This window comes from Leptonotus elevatus, chromosome 21 (genome assembly GCF_054856555.1).
Source record: "Leptonotus elevatus isolate MCC_2025b chromosome 21, RoL_Lele_1.0, whole genome shotgun sequence".
NCBI lineage: Eukaryota > Metazoa > Chordata > Actinopteri > Syngnathiformes > Syngnathidae > Leptonotus > Leptonotus elevatus.
The window spans coordinates 10,441,660-10,460,159 of record NC_141259.1 but is presented as its reverse complement, the minus strand read 5'-3'; the positions used below and the strand labels follow the sequence as shown (position 1 = coordinate 10,460,159).

The following is an 18,500-nucleotide window of genomic DNA, read 5'->3' as shown; positions in this document are numbered from 1 at the left end:
CAACAGCATATCAAACTAGGATTTTTTTTATATGTGGGAATATCGCTGTTTGCAGAGGCTTTAGTTGACTTTGAATAGAACGGCATCTGCTCCTTTCCCAGCTTCGATAACAGGTTACAAAAATAGGCCAATATAAAAATATATAAAAAAACATATAATCATATAATACATTGTAAAGTACATTACATGAATTTTCTGATGACTGTCAGTATTATGTAATCATTATTCATTTTACAAACATGTCATGTTGAGCTAACTTTTTTTTTAAGTGAAAAAAAAAAGTTCTTGCATGTTGGCAAAGAGCGCCGTAGTTATCCAACTGAAGGTCCTACCTACATGATATAAAATGTTGAAACCCCATTCTGCAATCGCTCTTCCAACATGATTTGGCTTGCGATTTTCGTCTGCTGTGTCGGTAAGAAATTCTGCTAATCCAATGCGACAAATGTGCATTACGTTAACATTTTCGTTTTAATACCATGTTTAAAAAGGGTTCATTGGTGCCGAGGTACCATTCAACCACTATGTGAACAACCAGAGAGTCATAGGAGGCAGTAATGCCAAACCAAACACCTGGAAATGGCAGGTAAGCCCTAAAATTTGTTTTGTTTAAAAAATAAAATAATTTTTAATCTCCATCAAACCACTTTTTTTTTGGCTTTCTTTTCTTCCAGGCTTCCCTCCAGCTCGATTCGTACAATGAAGGATCATATAGTCATATATGCGGAGGCTCCATCATTGATGCCTTTTACATCTTGACGGCAGCTCACTGTATCCTCAGGTTTGGCTAAAAACACAAATGCTCGTTGTTGACTTTAAAATAAATCAACAGTGTCTATGTTTTTAAATGGTTGCGTATATTTGATTTATTTATTTATATATTTATTCAGCCAATGTGAAGTCAGCCCAGAACATTTCTGTCATCCTGCAATTACATCGATGTCAGATAGCTCAATTTTAGTTTTCATTCTAAACCGCCTCCCACGCATTCTTATTATTCAGGAGTTATTTTAAGTGTTCAGTGGCGTGCTCGGGTGACTGTGCACAGCTTAATGTTACATTCAGTAAGCACCGGGCAATGATTTACTGTATTGTTGCATGTCAGCACGGACGCCAGTCAGTACCGTGTGGTGGTAGGAGAATACAACCTGTTCGAGAACGATGGCAGTGAGCAGTTCATCCCGGTTGAGAAGATTCATGTCCACCCTGAGTGGACGAACAACCTTGGCATAGGGTACCGTTTGAACCCGTCAAGTTGAATCAGCCCTATAATGAGTCGTTTTTAATGAAGATATTGTGTGTGTTTCTCCACTAGAAATGACATCGCTCTCCTGAGGCTGGCTCATTCTGTTTATGATAACGGCTTCGTTGCTATCGGCAACCTGCCCAGGCCAGGCGAAATGCTGCCTCACGATTTCACTTGTTTCATCACCGGCTGGGGGATCATGGACTGTAAGTAGAGAGTATAGAGCAGAGCAAAGTTCAGTAAAGTACAATAACAAACACCAAGTAAATTACAATTTAAATGAAAATCCAAATAACATAAAGTTGAAATGAAAATCCAAATAACATAAAATTGAAATAAAAATCCCCAAAAAATAAATAATAATAATTAAAATAAAATTAATTTTAAATTGAAATTCAAATACAAAAAAATGCAATGAAAATCCAATTAGAATTAAACATACGTATACAATTTAAATCCAAATAAAATATACAATTAAAGTCAAATAAAATAAAACTAAATTCTAATAAAATGCAAAATGCTAAATACAATGGACATTCAGATGAAATGCAAGGTAAATAAAAAGCAATATCACAGAAAAAAAAATGAAATTTATATTTTTAATGGAATTAAATAAAGTTTAAAAATATATAAATAAGAGTAAAATGTAAAAATAGTAAGTAAATAAAAATAAAGTACAGATGTGAATTTTATTTTATTTTTTAACTAGTACAACTATTAAATTGAATGAAAGCAGAATCCATTGTGCATTTAAGAGTACCAAAAACAAATCAAATGACAAACGAAAATTAAAAATAGACAAACCCGAATTAAAACAAATTGGCAAATAAATGTCAAATAAAACTCAACAATCTGATCACGAAGCCATTTCCCCCCCCCCCCCAAACACCAACTACACCGACTCGTGCATTTGGCCAGACGAAGCATCGAGCATCACGCCCGACATCCTTCAGGTGTCTCCCATCAAAGTGGTGGAGCACTCAGTCTGTTCCCAGCCGGAGTGGTGGGGAGGCATCGCCCTGAGAAGCATGGTGTGCGCCGGAGGGGATGGCGTCGTCTCAGGCTGTCAGGTGCGACACCGTGCGCCCTCCCATAATACCATCCGCCTTTCTTAAAAACCACTCGCTGCGGCATGATTGTGGGTGCTCTCACCAGGGCGACTCCGGTGGACCCCTCAACTGCTTCACCGATGATGAGTGGAGGGTTCACGGGGTGGTCAGTTACGGTCCGTCCGGCAGGTGCAACCAAGTTTCCAAACCCACCGTCTTCACCCGAGTTTCTTCCTTCCAAGACTGGATTTATTCTGTAAGTATACAGTAAATGATAACATATTTCTTATCCAGTGCCCATTGTTGCTTCATCTTCTGTCTTTTTGTGTGTGTGTTTACCCACAGGTTATGGATGGCGCATAAGTTACACACCGAGGGGAGCTTATACAACAGTGTACCAAATAAAAAGTAGATTTTAAAAATATATATATGCTGCGTCTTTACTTTTATCATCTTCAGATTCAAAGGTTGGGTCCCGGTCAGTATCAAACAGTTGCCTGAAAGGAAATAAATAAACAGATTAGAAAATAGCACCACAGTGTTGAAGAAAAAATTAACTTGTTTTTACACTGGTAAATGTGAAAAGAAATAGAACTAATACAACAAGTAATCATGGAGTATAAAATTATGAGAGGGGAACAAATAAACAGAACTATAATAACTACAAGAAGAAATAGAACAAAGAAAAGACGATACCATAGCGGTAAACAGGGAACATATATATTTTAGTGATGAAGTGATCAACACGTAATTATGTCAAACAAAACGACATTTATTATTTATTTATTAAACAATACCAGATCCAAAAATCTAAAATTTTATCTAGTAAGCAAACGAAGTAATCACTCCCGATCAATAGGTGGCGGTATACATTTTCTAACTGTGTAGAAGAAGAAAACGAAACTGGAAACTGCGGAAGTAGCGTCATCGCTTAGAGTCATACACAAAACGCGAGGACGAGTGTCGTCATCGTCGAACTGTCCTCAATATCGTCTTCTAAATGTTGAAAGGGTTGGTAAGGAAGCGTCCAATTGAGAACGCTGACAAAATATTCGGAATTCGGAACAAAAGCGTCACACGAGGCGATACTGTCGAGAGGGAGAAAGTCAGGAGGCAGACAGAGCAACAGCGACGGCAACTTGAAGCGGTTTGCAACACGCAAAATTCTCTAAAACGGTCAGTTTTACTAATTAAAACTCAACTTACATTTTGTTTACCTTATAACGGCGCGCGAAACTTCATGCCAATGGTTTATGTTTTATAATAAATAAAAGAATGAGCCACAAACATGGAAACATTAGACAATGTGGAGAGAAACCCGGTTAGGCTATATTTCGTTTAATTAAAGTGTTCTTGTCGAAGACACTTAATTTAATGTCAACTGAAATTGAACCCTACTAATTTTATTATTAATTTCAGGGGTAGAATTGACAGTTCTGTTTTTAGCAGAAGAATTTTTGAGGCAAAAATAAATCTTGTGAGTCATGCCATTATTTGAAGAGGTTGACTATATTTGACCCGCGTGAGCTTAACTGTGTTTGTGTTGCTGCTGTCCTTCAGACGTCCAGCCTGGAAGAACTTCAGCCATCAGCTGCAATGGGGAAGCTCCAGTTTGGAGGAAAAAGGATAGATGCCCATTCTACATCGAAGACGACGTTGAAAACATCAGCTGACTGGCTGAAATGAACCACCTGAGTGGTCAAAGTCAAGTGGAAACCACCAGCAGACAGCCTCTTAAGTTCTACTGTTAGACGGCGACAACATGGAAACATCTTGGAGGAGCAATGAAGACTGTGAAGGTGACAACAAAAAGTTGACATGCTCTGCATGCAATGAAGAATCTTCTCAAACATGTAAAAAAAAAAAAAGAACAAGTTACCTGTTCAGCTGGTAAAAGTGTTGTTGTTTTTTCACCTAAACGAACGCTGGTGATCTGAACTGTATTTGTGTTGCTGCAGATGTACACCAGCAGATGATTGGCCTTCACGAACATCCACATGCACCCCACGTTAAAGAAGAAGAGGGAGCCTCACACCCCTCAGACTTTAAGAGGGAAGAGGATGACCCCCGTCGCCCCCGCGTTAAAGAGGAAGAGGAGGAGTTAGATGTCAGCAACTTGCCACTGACCATCATCTCTGTAAAGACGAGTGAAGACGATGAATACAAATCACCCGAGTGGCCAACGCTTCCTCATCGCCATCCAAGTGGAGACCACCGTGGAGGACCACCACCAGGCAACCTCTTAGCTCCGCTGTCAGACGACGACGACGACACAGAAGAACCGTTGAAGACTGACGAAGACCGCGGAGGTGAAGACAAACATTTGGAGGCAAACGTGAACACGCGTAAAAAACATTTCAGCTGCTCAATTTGTCGCAAAAAGTTCACCCGAAAGCCAAACATGTTGGCGCACATGAGAATACACACAGGGGAGAAACCCTTCAGTTGCTCCCTCTGCGCGAAAACTTTCACTCTCAAAGACGGCATGGCGAAACACATGAGAACGCACGCGGGAGAAAAACCCTTCAGTTGCTCGCTGTGTAGCAAGATGTTCTTTTTTAAGCAAAGCTTGAGAACACACATGGCCAAACACGCGGGAGAAAAACCATTCAGTTGTTCCACGTGCAGTAAAACCTTCTCTCATAAGATAAGCATGGAATCACACACGAGAACGCACACAGGAGAAAAACCTTTCGTTTGCCTGTTGTGCAATAAAGCATTCTCTCAAAATGCACACTTGGAGGCACACGCGAGAACGCACAGCGGAGACAAATCTTTAGTTTGCTCGTTGTGTGATAAAACCTTCTATCAAAGGGGACACCTGGAATCGCACATGAGGACACACACGGGAGAAAAACCTTTTGTTTGCCCGCTGTGTAATAAAACATTCTCCCAAAAGGCGCATCTAAGATCACACGTGCGAACGCACGACAGAGAAAAACCCTTTGCCTGCTCGGTTTGCGGCGCGACGTTCTCCCGAAAGGAGTCCGTGAAAGCGCACATGATCATACACACGGGAGAAAAACCATTTAGCTGCTCTTTGTGCGACAGGGCGTTCTTTTTTAAGCAGAACTGGAGAGCGCACGTGAAAACGCACACGGACGAAAAACCCTACAGTTGTCCGTTTTGCGATAAGACTTTCTATCAAAGGGGACATCTGGAATCGCACGCGAGGACACACACGGGAGAAAAACCCTTCAGTTGTTCGGTTTGCGGCGGAAGCTATGCTCATCGCAGCAGTTTGGCTGCGCATATGCACACGCACGACTAAGGGGCAAGACATGTTTTACATTCTGTGGTTTCGGTCAAGCCCCTAAAGGGGATGTTGAAAAAAATAAAAGGTGGGGAAAAAAAAAAAAGATCTCGCAAAAACTTTCATGGTAAATGGGAAGTCAACCCTTTTTAAAAAAAGAAAAAATAATATGTGCCCCCACTAGTCTAACCACAACATTCGGATTCATATTTTGTTTCTGGAATAAGCAGCAAAATACATCAATTTTGCAAAAAAATAAAATAAAAAAAAAGTCACTAAGTTGGCAACACTGCTCAGGTGGCGGCCATTTTGCAAAAAAAAAAAAAAATCACTAAGTTGGCAACACTGCTCAGGTGGCGGCCATTTTGCCACTTGCTGTCGACTGTAAACTGTTGCTCAGGTAACACAACCGATCACAGCTCAAGTCGCCAGCAAGTGACAAAATGGCCGCCCCCTGAGCAGCGTTGTCAACTTGGTGACTTTCCCAAGCCTCTTGGCGACTTTTTTTTTTTGTTGTCAAAAAGCTACTGCCGGCAAATCAAGCGACTTTTTCTGGTTGACAAAGCATTTAAGTCATGATGTTATTTGGAGAAGTGATGGCAAAATTACACACACAAAAAAAACAAAACACTAAAGCTCATTTGTAGGCTAGTGAATTCTACGCACAAAATAGAAGTAGACTATTAGCAAAGCAACGACAAATAAACATGTATTATGTACTAAATTAAGCTCATCCAAACATTGCTTTTTACTTAGACTTGCATTAGGAGTGTGTTGGACATCAAAGTTCTGTTTCTAAATGAAACCCCGACTGTCGTTTACGGATAAACGACGACTTCTCGGCTAGGTGGAGTGCGTAGCCAAGGCAAGCCGGGGAAAAACCTTTTGGCTGCTCATCGTGTGCTAAAACGTTCGATTGAAAGGCACATCTGGGATCACACGCAGAAGAAAAACGTTTAGTTGTTGGGTTTGCATATCAGAACAGTTTGTCTGCTCGCGTGCGGACGCACGGCTGATGAAATATTCGACGGACGTCCCGCGCGGTACCACCACATCCAAAACAGACGGTGTGTCGTTGTTCTTGAACTTGTGTTCTTTTGAAGAGCTGTGAATTCCATGGTTCAACTTTGGATGGAGCCCATAAACGGACACTTTAATTCATCATTTGTCCACAATTGTACAGTTTTAAAAGTTGTGTGAATGATATTTGAGAAACAAATAAAGCTTCACTTCACACTTCACTTCATGCTTCCATGTGGGATTTGCCACGCTCATAAATCCACATGTTGTCCGTTAAAAGGGTTTAGTTGTATTTTGATGTATGGCATATTTTGGAAGATCTATTTCTCTCATTCGGTAACGAATAAATACCTTCCACCCTTAATTATTATTATTATTATTATTATTTGTCTTCATTTCTATCAATGAATGAATTAAAAAAAAAAGGATTATTAAAAATTCGGGGTGTCAGGTGATTAGCATTTTTAATCGTAATTAATCGCATGACTTCAATAGTTAACTCAAGATTAATCACAAATGTTATATCTGTTCTAAATGTACAATTAAAAACTTTGGTTTTCATACTTTTGTTAACAAGTGTGGGGGAAAAAACTCATAGAAATAGTTCAAATGACTTTTTGACATTCATAGCTGTCAATGGCAGTAAATGAGTTAAAAGCCATTTTTGGTATCTTACTGTCTTTTTGAAATTCACATGAATTTAAAAGTATTTTTAGTATCACGTTGACTGATAAACCAAACCGGATGTCGGCGACGCTGACTCTCTCCAACCGGAAAATGACTAACGTACTGGTTCGGATGTGTTCGTCCAAATTTATGGTGGGTGTATGACACTGCATGAAAAAATATCACTTTTATATATTATTATTACTTTAAATATCACCGTTCCCTTTTTGTGAAACACACCAAGTTTGGCCCGTTGGGCTGTTACAACTTGTATGCTTAGCCTTAGTCAAAGTCACCGAAAGGGCCTTGGCGCCATCTTGTGGCGCATTGGGGTGTTTTGAAAAGCGCACAAAACACAATTATTATTATTATTTTTTAAAGTGATACTGTGTATGGCCAACATCTTCGTTTATTTGGTTCTGTTAGATAACATCATCCCAAAAGTGGTTAAGTGCCGTCAAGGGTATACGGGTCACATTTGCGACCGGCGACACTGTTGAACGAAGGTCATTGGACCTTCAAAAAAAAGACGGCGATACAAAGTCATAAAATCCTCAAAAATAGTAAGCCCCGAGAGGCATCCAGTGGAATCAAACAAGGACCTGAAGATCACTGCCCTGGATCATACGTTGCCATCCATATAAATTGTTCATCCTCAATTTTGAAGCTGGGTTTGACATAACCGCAAAATCCACTTTCACTTATTTTTTTAGAGCATTACATTTTTGCAAAAAACGCCATTTAGTCTGTTAAAAACGTGCATGGTCAGCCTGGCAAACAATCCGCACAACAGATAGCGTTGGCATCCCATACAGAATTACATTTGCAAAAGTTTTTTTTTTTTTTAAACAATTCACTTGATAAAATAAATGCATTCCGCCTCCTTACAATTGCCTGTATATGCCACAAGATGGCGTCAAAGCACTACCGTGAAGCAGAACTTTGGTGCCATCAAATGTATGCATCCATCTTCGTTTGATGTCAAATTAAGTGGAAATTAGTTTTAAGTGGGACGGCGGCCTACTGGTTAGCAGATGGGCCTCACAGTGAAGGTCGTGGGTTCAAATCTGGGCTCTGGCCTCCCTTTGCATGTTCTCCCCGCGTTGCTGTGGGTTTCCCCCGGGTACGCCAGTTTCCTCCCACAGTTTAAAAACACGATTTGTAGGCTAATTGATGAGTCGAAATTTTCACTAGGTGTTGTGTGCATGTCTTGTGTGCACTTCATATAAAGAAATAAGTTTCTTGGACTTGTGTTCTTACCTTGGAGCGGGCATGAACCTCAGCAGGTTTCTGTAGATTGTCATCAGGGTTGAATTTGAAGCAACGCAAGCACGGGGAAAGTAGAGCCAATGAGTACAAATCCAAAAAATGGAGGTAAACTAATATGGGGAAAAAAAGACAGCATAATGTCTTAAATCACAAACACCCGAACATAAGACCAACTGGTAGAAAAATCGTCAGCTTCCCTAATGAGTGACACCTGTCATCTGGTGAGTAAATACAAACCACACTGCCCCTTGGTGGTCGGAGGTATAAACACATTGACGTTCGATGTAATACCCTCTTTAGCCAAAGGGGAGGCGACAGATTAATGTGGACATAAATTGTGACGGTTTTGTTTCACGATCAAATCAATGCAAAGTGCCCATAGAATCAAGATGTACCAACGGAATGTTTTATTCATCCCCAAATAGTTTTTTTTTTACTATTATTTTGTCTTTACTGATAACAAATTGATATTTTACGTACACTTTCAAACTGGAATACAAATCAAAACAGGAGTCAAGCGTTTTGAAAACGATTTATTATATGGAGGGACAGGCTGTCAAAATGGCTTGATGATGAAAAGACTGTCAAACAGCAGGTTGCAGTGAGAGCATGTAGAAAATAAAGCAGCTTTTGTTTGCCCTGCGGGAGCGCTGAAGCAGAAATATGTACAACAACAACAAAAGGCCCAAGTATTGTATAAAAAAAAAAAAGTAAGACACGGTACGATTAATAATTAATACGTGATATCGAAAAAACACTCACTGTTCACTGTTGCCATTTCTTCATGTTTTTTTTGTACAAGAGAACTCCGCACGGCATCATCGGATGGATTTTTAAATTAATACAAAAAAAGAAGGCAAAAAGCAAATACATTTCCAATTGGCTGCATTTTGTAAAGTATACAATTATAATCCCGGTTTCAACAAGCAAGGACTTGCATGCATTGCGTTGGAAAGCAGGGGTGGCGAAGCGTTGGGAAAATAATGCACGCCTTTACAATTGCAGGTTCCCCACCCCTGTTCTAAAAAAAAAAAGGGTGGGGGGGTCCCGAAAAAGCCGCTGCACCACAGAATTGAGATATGTACATCGACTCTCTAGCGCCCCCTGTCACATTAATCCTCCCTCACTGTTGGAAAAATATTTTAAAGGCGACATAGTACGAAAACATACAAATAGTGTCCGGAGTGCAAGTGTGAAATGAAACAGAGCAAATCTTTTGCGCGTCAACATAACGCACTGGTTGTCATGGTAACGTCAAGAAGCTTACGCTTACGCTGAGACGGAACCTCCCCCCAAAACTGAGTGATTTCCAAACCGTGTTTTTAAATCTTAATCCTTTGCATAATATGTCTCCTTTAAAATGAGGCAACTTCTTCACATTGGGGGTTCTAAGCGCACCATAAAAATTGCATAATATACGGAGTTTTTATTCCGTAGCCCCCTCCCGCACCCCCATTTTCCAAATGGACTTCCGAGGAAAATTCAGAATACAATCAAATGGATATCGAGAACCTCCTGTGAAAAATACTTCACATCATAAACCATGACATTTATTTATCATAAAGGTTGTCCCCCCCCCCCCCGATTGAAAATGTTTCCGCTTAATAAAATAGTCAATTTGTAGATTTCATTAGAATTCTCTTTTTGTCAACCTACATAAATTAGTTCGAAAATATTAGTCATTTTCTCTCTCTTCTCTATATGGTTACATTACATAGGCAGGAATACAATAATTGCCAAAATTGAATGATTTTTTCATATTTTTTAGGGAGATTCCACAATTTTCTTGCTTGGCTCCATTTATTGCCAAAATAATTAAATAACTGCTGAGATAATAAGTTAGTCAGCAAATAGATATTAAATACATTTCTGATGGCCTTTTTTCCAATAAGGACTGCAAAAAAAAAAAAAAAAAAATGGTAATGAGGACGATTGCACTTGATGGTTGTGAAAAGAAATGAAAGCACAGTGCTTCTCGAGTGGAAAATAAATAAGAATCCTTGCAGGACATAACTTAAAAAAAAAAAAAAAAATTTGCAATAGTGCGAGCCAAGAAACTCCATAATTTAACGGTTGAATACGCACCCCACACGACCAAAACGATGCCTTCGAGTACAGATAAAGTGCTGATCGAGCGGGATTTTTTTTTTCCTTTTTTTTGTACCGTGCGAGCATCTCGGGAGTCCTCGAGCTTCGCGATTCCACGCAAAAAAGCGAGAACCCCGCCCCCCCTCGAGTCAAGAACGAGAGGAAAGGAAAAAGGGGTCCGACGGAAGCAAAAACCGTCGCGGCCTCCGAAAAAACCGACAACAAAAGAATCCCTGAGGTGCACATTCAGCTGTGTTGTTACGGCTCGTCCCCGTCCTTGGGTTTGGTTCGAGAGTTCTCTCGGGGTGTTTTGGCGTCCGCGGGCCTTCAATGAAGGCGAGTTGAGACTTCAGGCGAAGAAGGAGATCACAGCTTCCTCCAAATTGCGACGGAGGACCACCAAGCGCGTCCTTCCCAAAATCTTACACAAAAGTTTTGGACAAACTTTTTGTGAGTGTTGTCCATCTGCACTCAAACTTTGACCGATTCCATTACAGACAACTTGATGGCTTCCTCCAACATCTGATTGTCCGTGAAGGCGGCGGGCGGTTCCGGGACGGACTCCGAGAGGCCGATGAGGGACTCCAGGAGGCAGGTGCCCGGGTCGCCGGACGCCGGCAGGCTCGGCAGCTGGAAGTGGAAAAAGTTGTCCATGTGCTCGTACTCCTTGAGCGAGTTGTAGAGCGAGCTGGGCCCGAGGCAGGGGAAGCCGTCGAAGAACTCCAGGTCCGACTCGGAGGACAGGCTCAGGTCCATGTTGTAGCCCGCCGAGCGGTCGACGGTGGGCGAGGGCGTGCGCGGGACGCCGCCCCCGTGGAAGAGGCCGACGGCCCGGTTGGCGTTCTCGTCCAAAAGTTCCGACGCGGCCCGATTGTCCAACGGCGCCGCGTTGTTGTCGTTGTCGTCCGCAAAGTCCGCCATGCTGAAGCTGCCGAACGTCTCCGTCGTGGTCGCCGCCTGCCGGGAATACGCGTCCTTGCCGGCGCCGTCCCCGTTCTCCGCGTCGTTGAAGCTGAGGATGCGGCTCAGGCCTTTCTCGTCCACGTCCAGCGGCGTGCGCCGGCCGCACGGGCTCCCGCCGCCCTCGGAGTCGTCGCTCTGGGCCGACGAGTCCGACATGTCGCTGCTGCAGCTGTTGTCCCCGGCGGACGCCAGCTCCGAGCTGAAGGGGAAGGAGCGCACGGGCGGCGCCGGGGCGGCGCCGGCCGCGGCCTCGGCCGCCGGTTCCTCGCCGCTCGACTGCTCCTCCAGACGCTTCTCCAGCTCCAGCTTCATGATGGTGTGGATGTGGTGCGTCTGCACCCGCGTGGAGTTGAACTCGATGCGGCCTTCCGTGTTCCCGCAGCCGTCTTTCGTGCAGCCGCACGGGAACGACGAGTGGTCCATCTGCCGGAGGGAGAAACCCATTACTCGTCCGCAGCCACGTCATTTAGTCTACAAGCCGAGAAAAGCCTGCGGCTATCTGACTTGCCCAACGGAGGGTTTACTTGCTCAATAAAAGCCTACTACACAAGTAGCCTAGTGCTAACTAGCCCAACAGAAGAATCCAACTACATTAACTTGCCCAACAAAATCTTTACTACAAAAGCCTTGAAACATTAGTTGCGCAACACAAGGTTGCCTCGGTCTTACTTACCCAACAGAAGGCCTACTTGCCCAACAAACGCCCAAGCAAGTAGACTGCCGGTACATGACTTGCCCAACAGAAGCTTGCATTTAACATTACAGAAGCCTTCAGTTACATTACTTGCCCAATAAAAGCCTACTGTACAAGTAGCCTAGCGCTACTTGCCCAACAGAAGAATCCAACTACATTAACTTGCCCAACAAAAACTTGAATCGTCATTACAGAAGTTTCCAGTTAGTGAAGAGTTATCCAACAGAAGCCTACCACTACATGACTTGCCGCTACATTACTTGCCCAACAGAGGGCTTATATGCCCAACAAATGACATGACTCATTCACTGCCAGCCCACAGTATAAATTAATTTTTTACATCAATAGCCGTCAATGGCACGGAATTCCGCGACTCCATGACCTGTCCGACAGAAGCTTGCCCAATACAAGGCTGTGTACTTGCACCAAAAAAAAAAAAAAAGAAGAAGCCTACCAAAGAAGAAGACGACCGCTACTTGTCCAGCAGAAGGCTAAAGCGACGTCACACTTCCAACATAAACCTTCTTTTACATTACAGACGCCTTCAGTCAAATGAGTTGCCCAACAGAAAGCTTGCTTGCCCAACAAAAGCCTCCTGCTACGTACCCAACATTAGATGACTTGCCCAAATTCGGAAAGTTTCCCCAAGTTCTCTCACCTGACACTTGATGCCAGCCAGGCTGCAGCCGCATGTTTCGGGCTCGCAGAATCCCTGGCAGTCGCACCCGCAACGCTCCCTGGAGATCCGCAGCTCGTGCAGCTGCCTCTTCTCCTCCTTGTCCACCTTCTTGACGCCGGCGGCCCTGAGCAGAGCGTAGCGCCGCTTGGACGGGTACGGCTGGAGGAACGAGCCCTCGTCCAGGTTGGCGCCGCTCACGTCCACGTCCCGCTCGGGGATGTCGTCCACCGTCAGCCGCTCGGCCTCTTCGCTGTCCTGGGTTCCATTCTTGGTCAGCTGCGCGGAACGCAAATCGGTCAGCGGGTCAAGCCGAACGCTCTCAATTCAAATCCGGTTCTACTTTCTTCCCTCACCTTCAATTTCAGAGCCTCCAGCTTCTCTTCCCGCAGCCGGTTGAGCAGTTTCTCCCGGCGTAGCAGCCGCTGCTCGGCGGCAAACTCGGTCAGCGTGTAGGTGCGGCGCGCGCTGTGCCGGGGCGTCATGCCCAGGGTGCACCCCCCTCGGCTGGGCACGCTGGTGAAGCCCTGGCACCGCGGGAAGAAGAAGACCGTCACCTGGTCAAAGGTGACGTTGCCCCGTCGCGCCCGCTTGGATTTCTTGAGGATGGACGTCGCTGGAGAGAGAATAAAAACATTTTTAAAACAGATTTTTTTTCACCCCTCAATTGTGTCACACAGAAGCTGCAATTCGTGTTGCTTGCACTGCTTATGTGTGCCACTGGAGGGCGCAATCTCCTTCCAGTTCAATTGACAAGAGCCGAGTATAAAAGGACGCCCCTCTGATTCATTGCCCTGCTCTTTCACAGAGCCTTATCAGGCACCCAATTAACACAGAAACATGAATTGGAGTGCATTTTACACCGTGTAAAACGATCTTCTCGGCCTTGTTGCGCACAATGAAAAGTCAACCTTTTCGCAGCTCAATCTGGGGAATACGCCACACGCTAGAGGCTTCAGGGGGGAGGGCGAAGGGGAGAAAGGGCAATCCCCGCAAGCTGACACGATTCCCACAAAAACGGCGCCGTCACAGTCCAAAGCTCAAAAGTAGATGCGAGAACAACTATGAGATGCTTCTTATAAATTCCACGTCCTCCAACAAGCAGCTTTATTTTCTTCCCTTGCTTTAAAAGAGCCAGACGCAGGGGGGCCCCCCCCTCATCGACCCTTCGCACCCCACTATGGAAATACATGACTACACTCCACATGTGCTGGCCATTATCTTTGACGAGCAAAACTCCTGGCTGGGGTTTTCTGAGCAGCTGTCACCATATTCCTGGAAACAACCGGAATGCACTTGAGGTAAACTCCGCCCATCCGCGGACTCTGGGATGGCCTTTCCTGAACCTTTTTGACAAGAAAGGTCAAAGGTCTTTTGTTTAGGGTTGTGCTTTTCTTTTTGTTTTTTTCTTCTTTTCTTTGGCACCCCTAGGAAGAAGAAAATAATTCACCCCTTCACCCCAAAACTCTGCCGCGACTATAAATGGTATCATTTGTCTATAAAATTGCTGTGCACGGTCTTAACAATGACCGCACCATTGCCACCTACTGTAGTGAATATGCAATTACACTTTATTCTAGTACGGCTAAATTAATGAATGCATGCATGCATGAATGAATTAATTAATTAATCCATCCATCCATCCATTTTCTTTACCGCTTATTCCTCACAAGGGTCGCAGGGGTGCTGGAGCCTATCCCAGCTGGCTTCGGGCAGGTGAACCCTGAACTGGTTGCCAGCCAATCCAGGAAGAAAAAAAACAACGTTTTTTTTTTATAATGATATTAAAACAAACATAAATAATCATCAACTTCATGGACTTTATTTACAACTTTTTTCTTTTTAAACAAAATTGTTGAGTTACATTTTTTTTTAAGTGTTCATATTTAACCTATTTATTGATGTGTATTGGAATTTTTGTTTTTATGTGTGCATTTTTGATTGTTCACTTATTTTGAGACTCACAAACATTACAATATTTGTTTTAAATTGTTTTGCTTTTTGACCATTTTATCAAAAAAACATTCTTATTCACATTGAATGTGTTATTTGTGTGCATTTAAAAAAAAATTAATTATTTGAAAATGCTTTTATTAAAAACATTTTTTTTTTTAATTTTTTAAATGGGCAAAAAAAAAAAAGACAACATAAATGTGTTTTTATTATACCAGAGCACCATAATACAATCGCTGCCTTCGGACCGAAATCTCGTAAGTCATCATTTGGAAATTTCCATATTTTTTTCCAAAATGTATACTTTTAGTCAGCTCACATGTGTGGATGTCATCTTTACAAATTGTTGACCAATCTCGTGTCAAAAACAGGTAGTTCTCTTAGTTGATGCAATGTTAACGGTTGGAAAAACAAAATAGTAACAGTTTTTGAGGTCTCCTGAAAAGTGACCATTTTTGGAGATACAAGGTTTTGGCCCGATTTGTTTTTTTAATTGAGCATTTAACTTTTAAAAACACATTTGTGTCGGCTCATAATGTACTTTTTTTTTTTGCTCATTGGAGGTATACATGCAATACAAAATATAAACTAATAGTGAACGGGGGAAAAAAATAAAAATCAGAATTTACATGTTTAAAGGGAGTAGCAGGAAGTACAAGAACGTATCTAGTCCTACTTCCTGTTACTTAAATCATGTACAATAAGTTATATTTAGTAATATATAATTAAAATAGAAAATAAACTTTTCAAAACTCCTATTTGAAATCTCTTTAAAGAATGCTGACTTTTTTTGTGAGGAACAAGCGCTTAAGGAAATGGACGGATGGAGTTTCTGCTCTGAAATGCACTTTGTAAATATGTCCATTGATTGACGATCTGCTACGTATTGAAGAACGTAGCTTGGCACAACTTGTATTCAAGTAGGTTGTGACTTTATGTCTTTGTGGGACAACCAGAGGGTCCCAGTTGAGAGGGCGACTCAACCCCCCCCCCCCCCTCCTCAAGTCCAACTAATGAGCACCTTCTCATATTGTCCACTTCCTCCACGCCAATCTGCTCCCCTGGTTTGCACGCCTTCTTTGCCGCATCCCACGCCCGCCGGCCCCCTTTCAGCACCTGTGCTGGGTGGGCGCGCGCCCCGGCCCTTCGCACAACGGCCCGTGTGTTCGCCAGCGTTTTGGCAGGCGGCCAGCGCCGCTCTTCCTGGAAGCCTGGTTTGCCCTGGTCAAGCCCCCCCCCCTCCCCCTCCGGGTTCACGTGAAAACTGATTTTGACGGACTGGCACAGAAATGTAAGGGGGGGGGGGGCTGTCAATAGAGTTGTAAATGACGACGAACAAATGACAAAACACTGTTTCCAGGCGGCTAGAAAATTTTCCAAATAAAACTTCTTTCAGACTGACGATCAATAGAATGTTTTCCTCTCAGCGTCTCTGCGTGGCCCGGGACCAAATGGCCCGCAGCCAGATTCCGGGTTGTCCTCAAACGGCCTCTCGCCGGACATCCAGACAGACCCAAAGCGAGAAGTCGGCGTATGAAGGGATTCAGCCCTTTGAACGCATGAAATAAAAGCGCCATTTAAGTGTTTCATGGGCTGCCAGCGGATAAAATTCCTTCAACCTCCCTCCCGATTCTTCGGGTTTTTATTACCGGGGCCTCGGCAGGGCCGTAAAGACGGGAAATATTTTCCATCGGCCTGACTCACTGTTGAAATGCGTTGCCGGGGAGCCGGGGCCGCTGGGGGTGGAATCCAGGGTGTCCGAGAAGCAGCTCTCGCCCTCCGAGTCCCAAGCGGAGCAGGCCGACGAGAGCGAGGAGGGCGAGGGCGACGAGTAGCACGGGTCCTCGCCCACCTCCTCGAACTTCCTCTTGAGGAGCCCGCTCATGGCGCTAGCGTGGACGATCTGCGGGGAGCGGAAAAAATGCCGTCAATAAAAGCAGTTGTTTGAATTGCTTCCACAAATTAGAGATAATGCACGAGCGTCGTTATGGGTTCGATTTGTTATTTGACAGTTTAAAATGACTGCAGTAGCGATGTTGATTTGCGTCAGCTCGTCTATGGCATTTCCCATTGTATGTTAGCATTAAGCTAGTTGGGCTGAGTGAGGCTGTTTGAAAATACTTTAAATGAACATCTATGGTGAAAATTAGCTCGAAAATCTGCCAATTGGAGAACTTTTACTTTATTTTATTTTTTTTATTCTCTTCCTAGTGTAAACCTACTCTAAAACTTGAGTCCATTTGTTCCCTCTCTAAATAGAGTCAAATTTACTGTGTAGGGATAGACCGATTATCGGCTATTAACTGCGCCGATATTCAGAATTTTGACGAATATCGACATCAGCCATTTTGAACAATCATACGGATTTAAAAAAGTGTTCATGGAGAAAAAAAAATTCAAGGAACTAATTATGAAAATTTTCAGAGATGCTGTGGACCCTGGAACTCTCTGCGCCTTCTGTTTTTGTTTGAAATACAACTAATATAAGTACAATTTTAATACTTTGGATGTTTAGAAATTGTAATCAATTTTATTTACTGTAGAAAACAATAGGGAGATATTTACTTGAGTTTTTATTTCACTTTTAAAAACATGCTACTGCCTCTGGGCGACCTCTGAACTTTAAAACAAGATTTTTTTAATTTAATTAATTTTTTTACAAACTCTTAAAGTTGTTCAATAAACATGCTTAACTCATTCACTGCCATTGATGGCTTTAAACATAAAAAATTCATTTGAACTATTTCTGTTAGTTATTTTTTTCTCACTTTTAACAAGAAACCTAGATAAATATTTTCTTTTTAAAATCTTTTTTCAAAAAACTAATTTTTAATAACCTTTCTTTTAGTTTTTAAAATAATATTTTTTCAAAAAAAGAAAAGATTATTAAAATTAGGGCGTCAGGCAATTAAATCTTTTAATTGTAATTAATCGCATGACAAATTTTATATCTGGTCTAAATGTATAATTTTTTTCCTTACTCTTGTTTTTTTTTTTAAACTAATATAAATAGTTAAAAGAAATTGTTGACGTCTATAGCCGTCAATGGCGGGTGAATGAGTTAAAAAATAATAATAATTAAGAGCAGGAGTTTGGATTTTTTATTTATTTTTTTATTTATTTTGATGCCAATATTTTTCTTTCAGTGAAAATAAATATCGGTTATCGGCATCCTTGACTGCTAATAAATCGGACCTGATAAAACCATATCGGTCTATCTCTAGTCACATCCTCCTTTCTCCCAGAACCATCAAATGAGGACAATTCAGCCACGTCGCAGAACAACAACCCCCCCCCCCCCCCCCCCGCTTCGCACACACGTTTGTCAATACGAGCTGGCCGCCCCGTGCTTTGCCCATGTGAGTGCACGAGTAGCCCATCTCCAGCTGCCTGAAGCCAGCCAGCCACAGGAAGCAATCAATCAGCCCCAATTTGCATAAGTCAACAATGAGCAAACCCCTTCGCCCCTTCTTCGCAATCCCATCAAAAGGCATTGATTAGCAGGAACGCTGCCGCATCCTCGGCCCTTCCCAATCAACCGAGCATTTTCCCCCTCGTCTGGCTTTTGAATGCGCTCTCACGTGACGCCTTCGCCAGACAAAGACGTCGGCTTCCTCTCGGAA

General features: G+C 42.8%; 3 protein-coding genes across 7 annotated transcripts in view; 2 read left to right on the top strand and 1 right to left on the bottom strand.

Moving 5' to 3' along the window:
- Window positions 1–306: 306 nt before the first annotated feature.
- Window positions 307–2,721, top strand: LOC147155818 (chymotrypsin-like elastase family member 2A). Its single transcript, XM_086066124.1, has 8 exons — window positions 307–415; window positions 492–586; window positions 675–781; window positions 1,106–1,234; window positions 1,316–1,452; window positions 2,165–2,316; window positions 2,402–2,551; window positions 2,641–2,721. Exons 1-8 carry the CDS (start codon window positions 382–384, stop codon window positions 2,656–2,658), a joined length of 822 nt encoding a protein of 273 aa, XP_085922250.1. The 5' UTR covers window positions 307–381; the 3' UTR covers window positions 2,659–2,721.
- A 1,194-nt stretch (window positions 2,722–3,915) lies between these two features.
- Window positions 3,916–6,932, top strand: LOC147155817 (uncharacterized). Its single transcript, XM_086066584.1, has 2 exons — window positions 3,916–4,094; window positions 4,254–6,932. Exons 1-2 carry the CDS (start codon window positions 4,058–4,060, stop codon window positions 5,564–5,566), a joined length of 1,350 nt encoding a protein of 449 aa, XP_085922710.1. The 5' UTR covers window positions 3,916–4,057; the 3' UTR covers window positions 5,567–6,932.
- A 2,091-nt stretch (window positions 6,933–9,023) lies between these two features.
- csrnp1b (cysteine-serine-rich nuclear protein 1b) overlaps window positions 9,024–18,500 on the bottom strand; it is a 109,035-nt gene continuing 99,558 nt past the window's right edge. For all 5 annotated transcript variants that reach the window (XM_086065887.1, XM_086065886.1, XM_086065888.1 and 2 more), the window contains 4 exons: window positions 16,582–16,780; window positions 13,281–13,540; window positions 12,907–13,203; window positions 9,024–11,977 (listed from right to left, as the gene is read on the bottom strand). In XM_086065887.1, the coding sequence (XP_085922013.1) occupies window positions 11,063–11,977; window positions 12,907–13,203; window positions 13,281–13,540; window positions 16,582–16,762 (1,653 nt within the window). In that variant the 5' untranslated portion in view covers window positions 16,763–16,780 and the 3' untranslated portion in view covers window positions 9,024–11,062. The remainder of the gene's footprint in view (window positions 11,978–12,906; window positions 13,204–13,280; window positions 13,541–16,581; window positions 16,781–18,500) is intronic.

Bases quoted from the DNA above. Each gene is read 5' to 3' on its own strand.
- LOC147155818 (XM_086066124.1), top strand. From the start codon at position 382: ATGATTTGGCTTGCGATTTTCGTCTGCTGTGTCG. The intron at 1,235-1,315 runs GTACCGTTTGAA...TTTCTCCACTAG, and splicing joins ACGAACAACCTTGGCATAGG to AAATGACATCGCTCTCCTGA. The intron at 1,453-2,164 runs GTAAGTAGAGAG...GCATTTGGCCAG, and splicing joins CGGCTGGGGGATCATGGACT to ACGAAGCATCGAGCATCACG.
- LOC147155817 (XM_086066584.1), top strand. From the start codon at position 4,058: ATGGAAACATCTTGGAGGAGCAATGAAGACTGTGAAG. The intron at 4,095-4,253 runs GTGACAACAAAA...GTGTTGCTGCAG, and splicing joins GAGCAATGAAGACTGTGAAG to ATGTACACCAGCAGATGATT.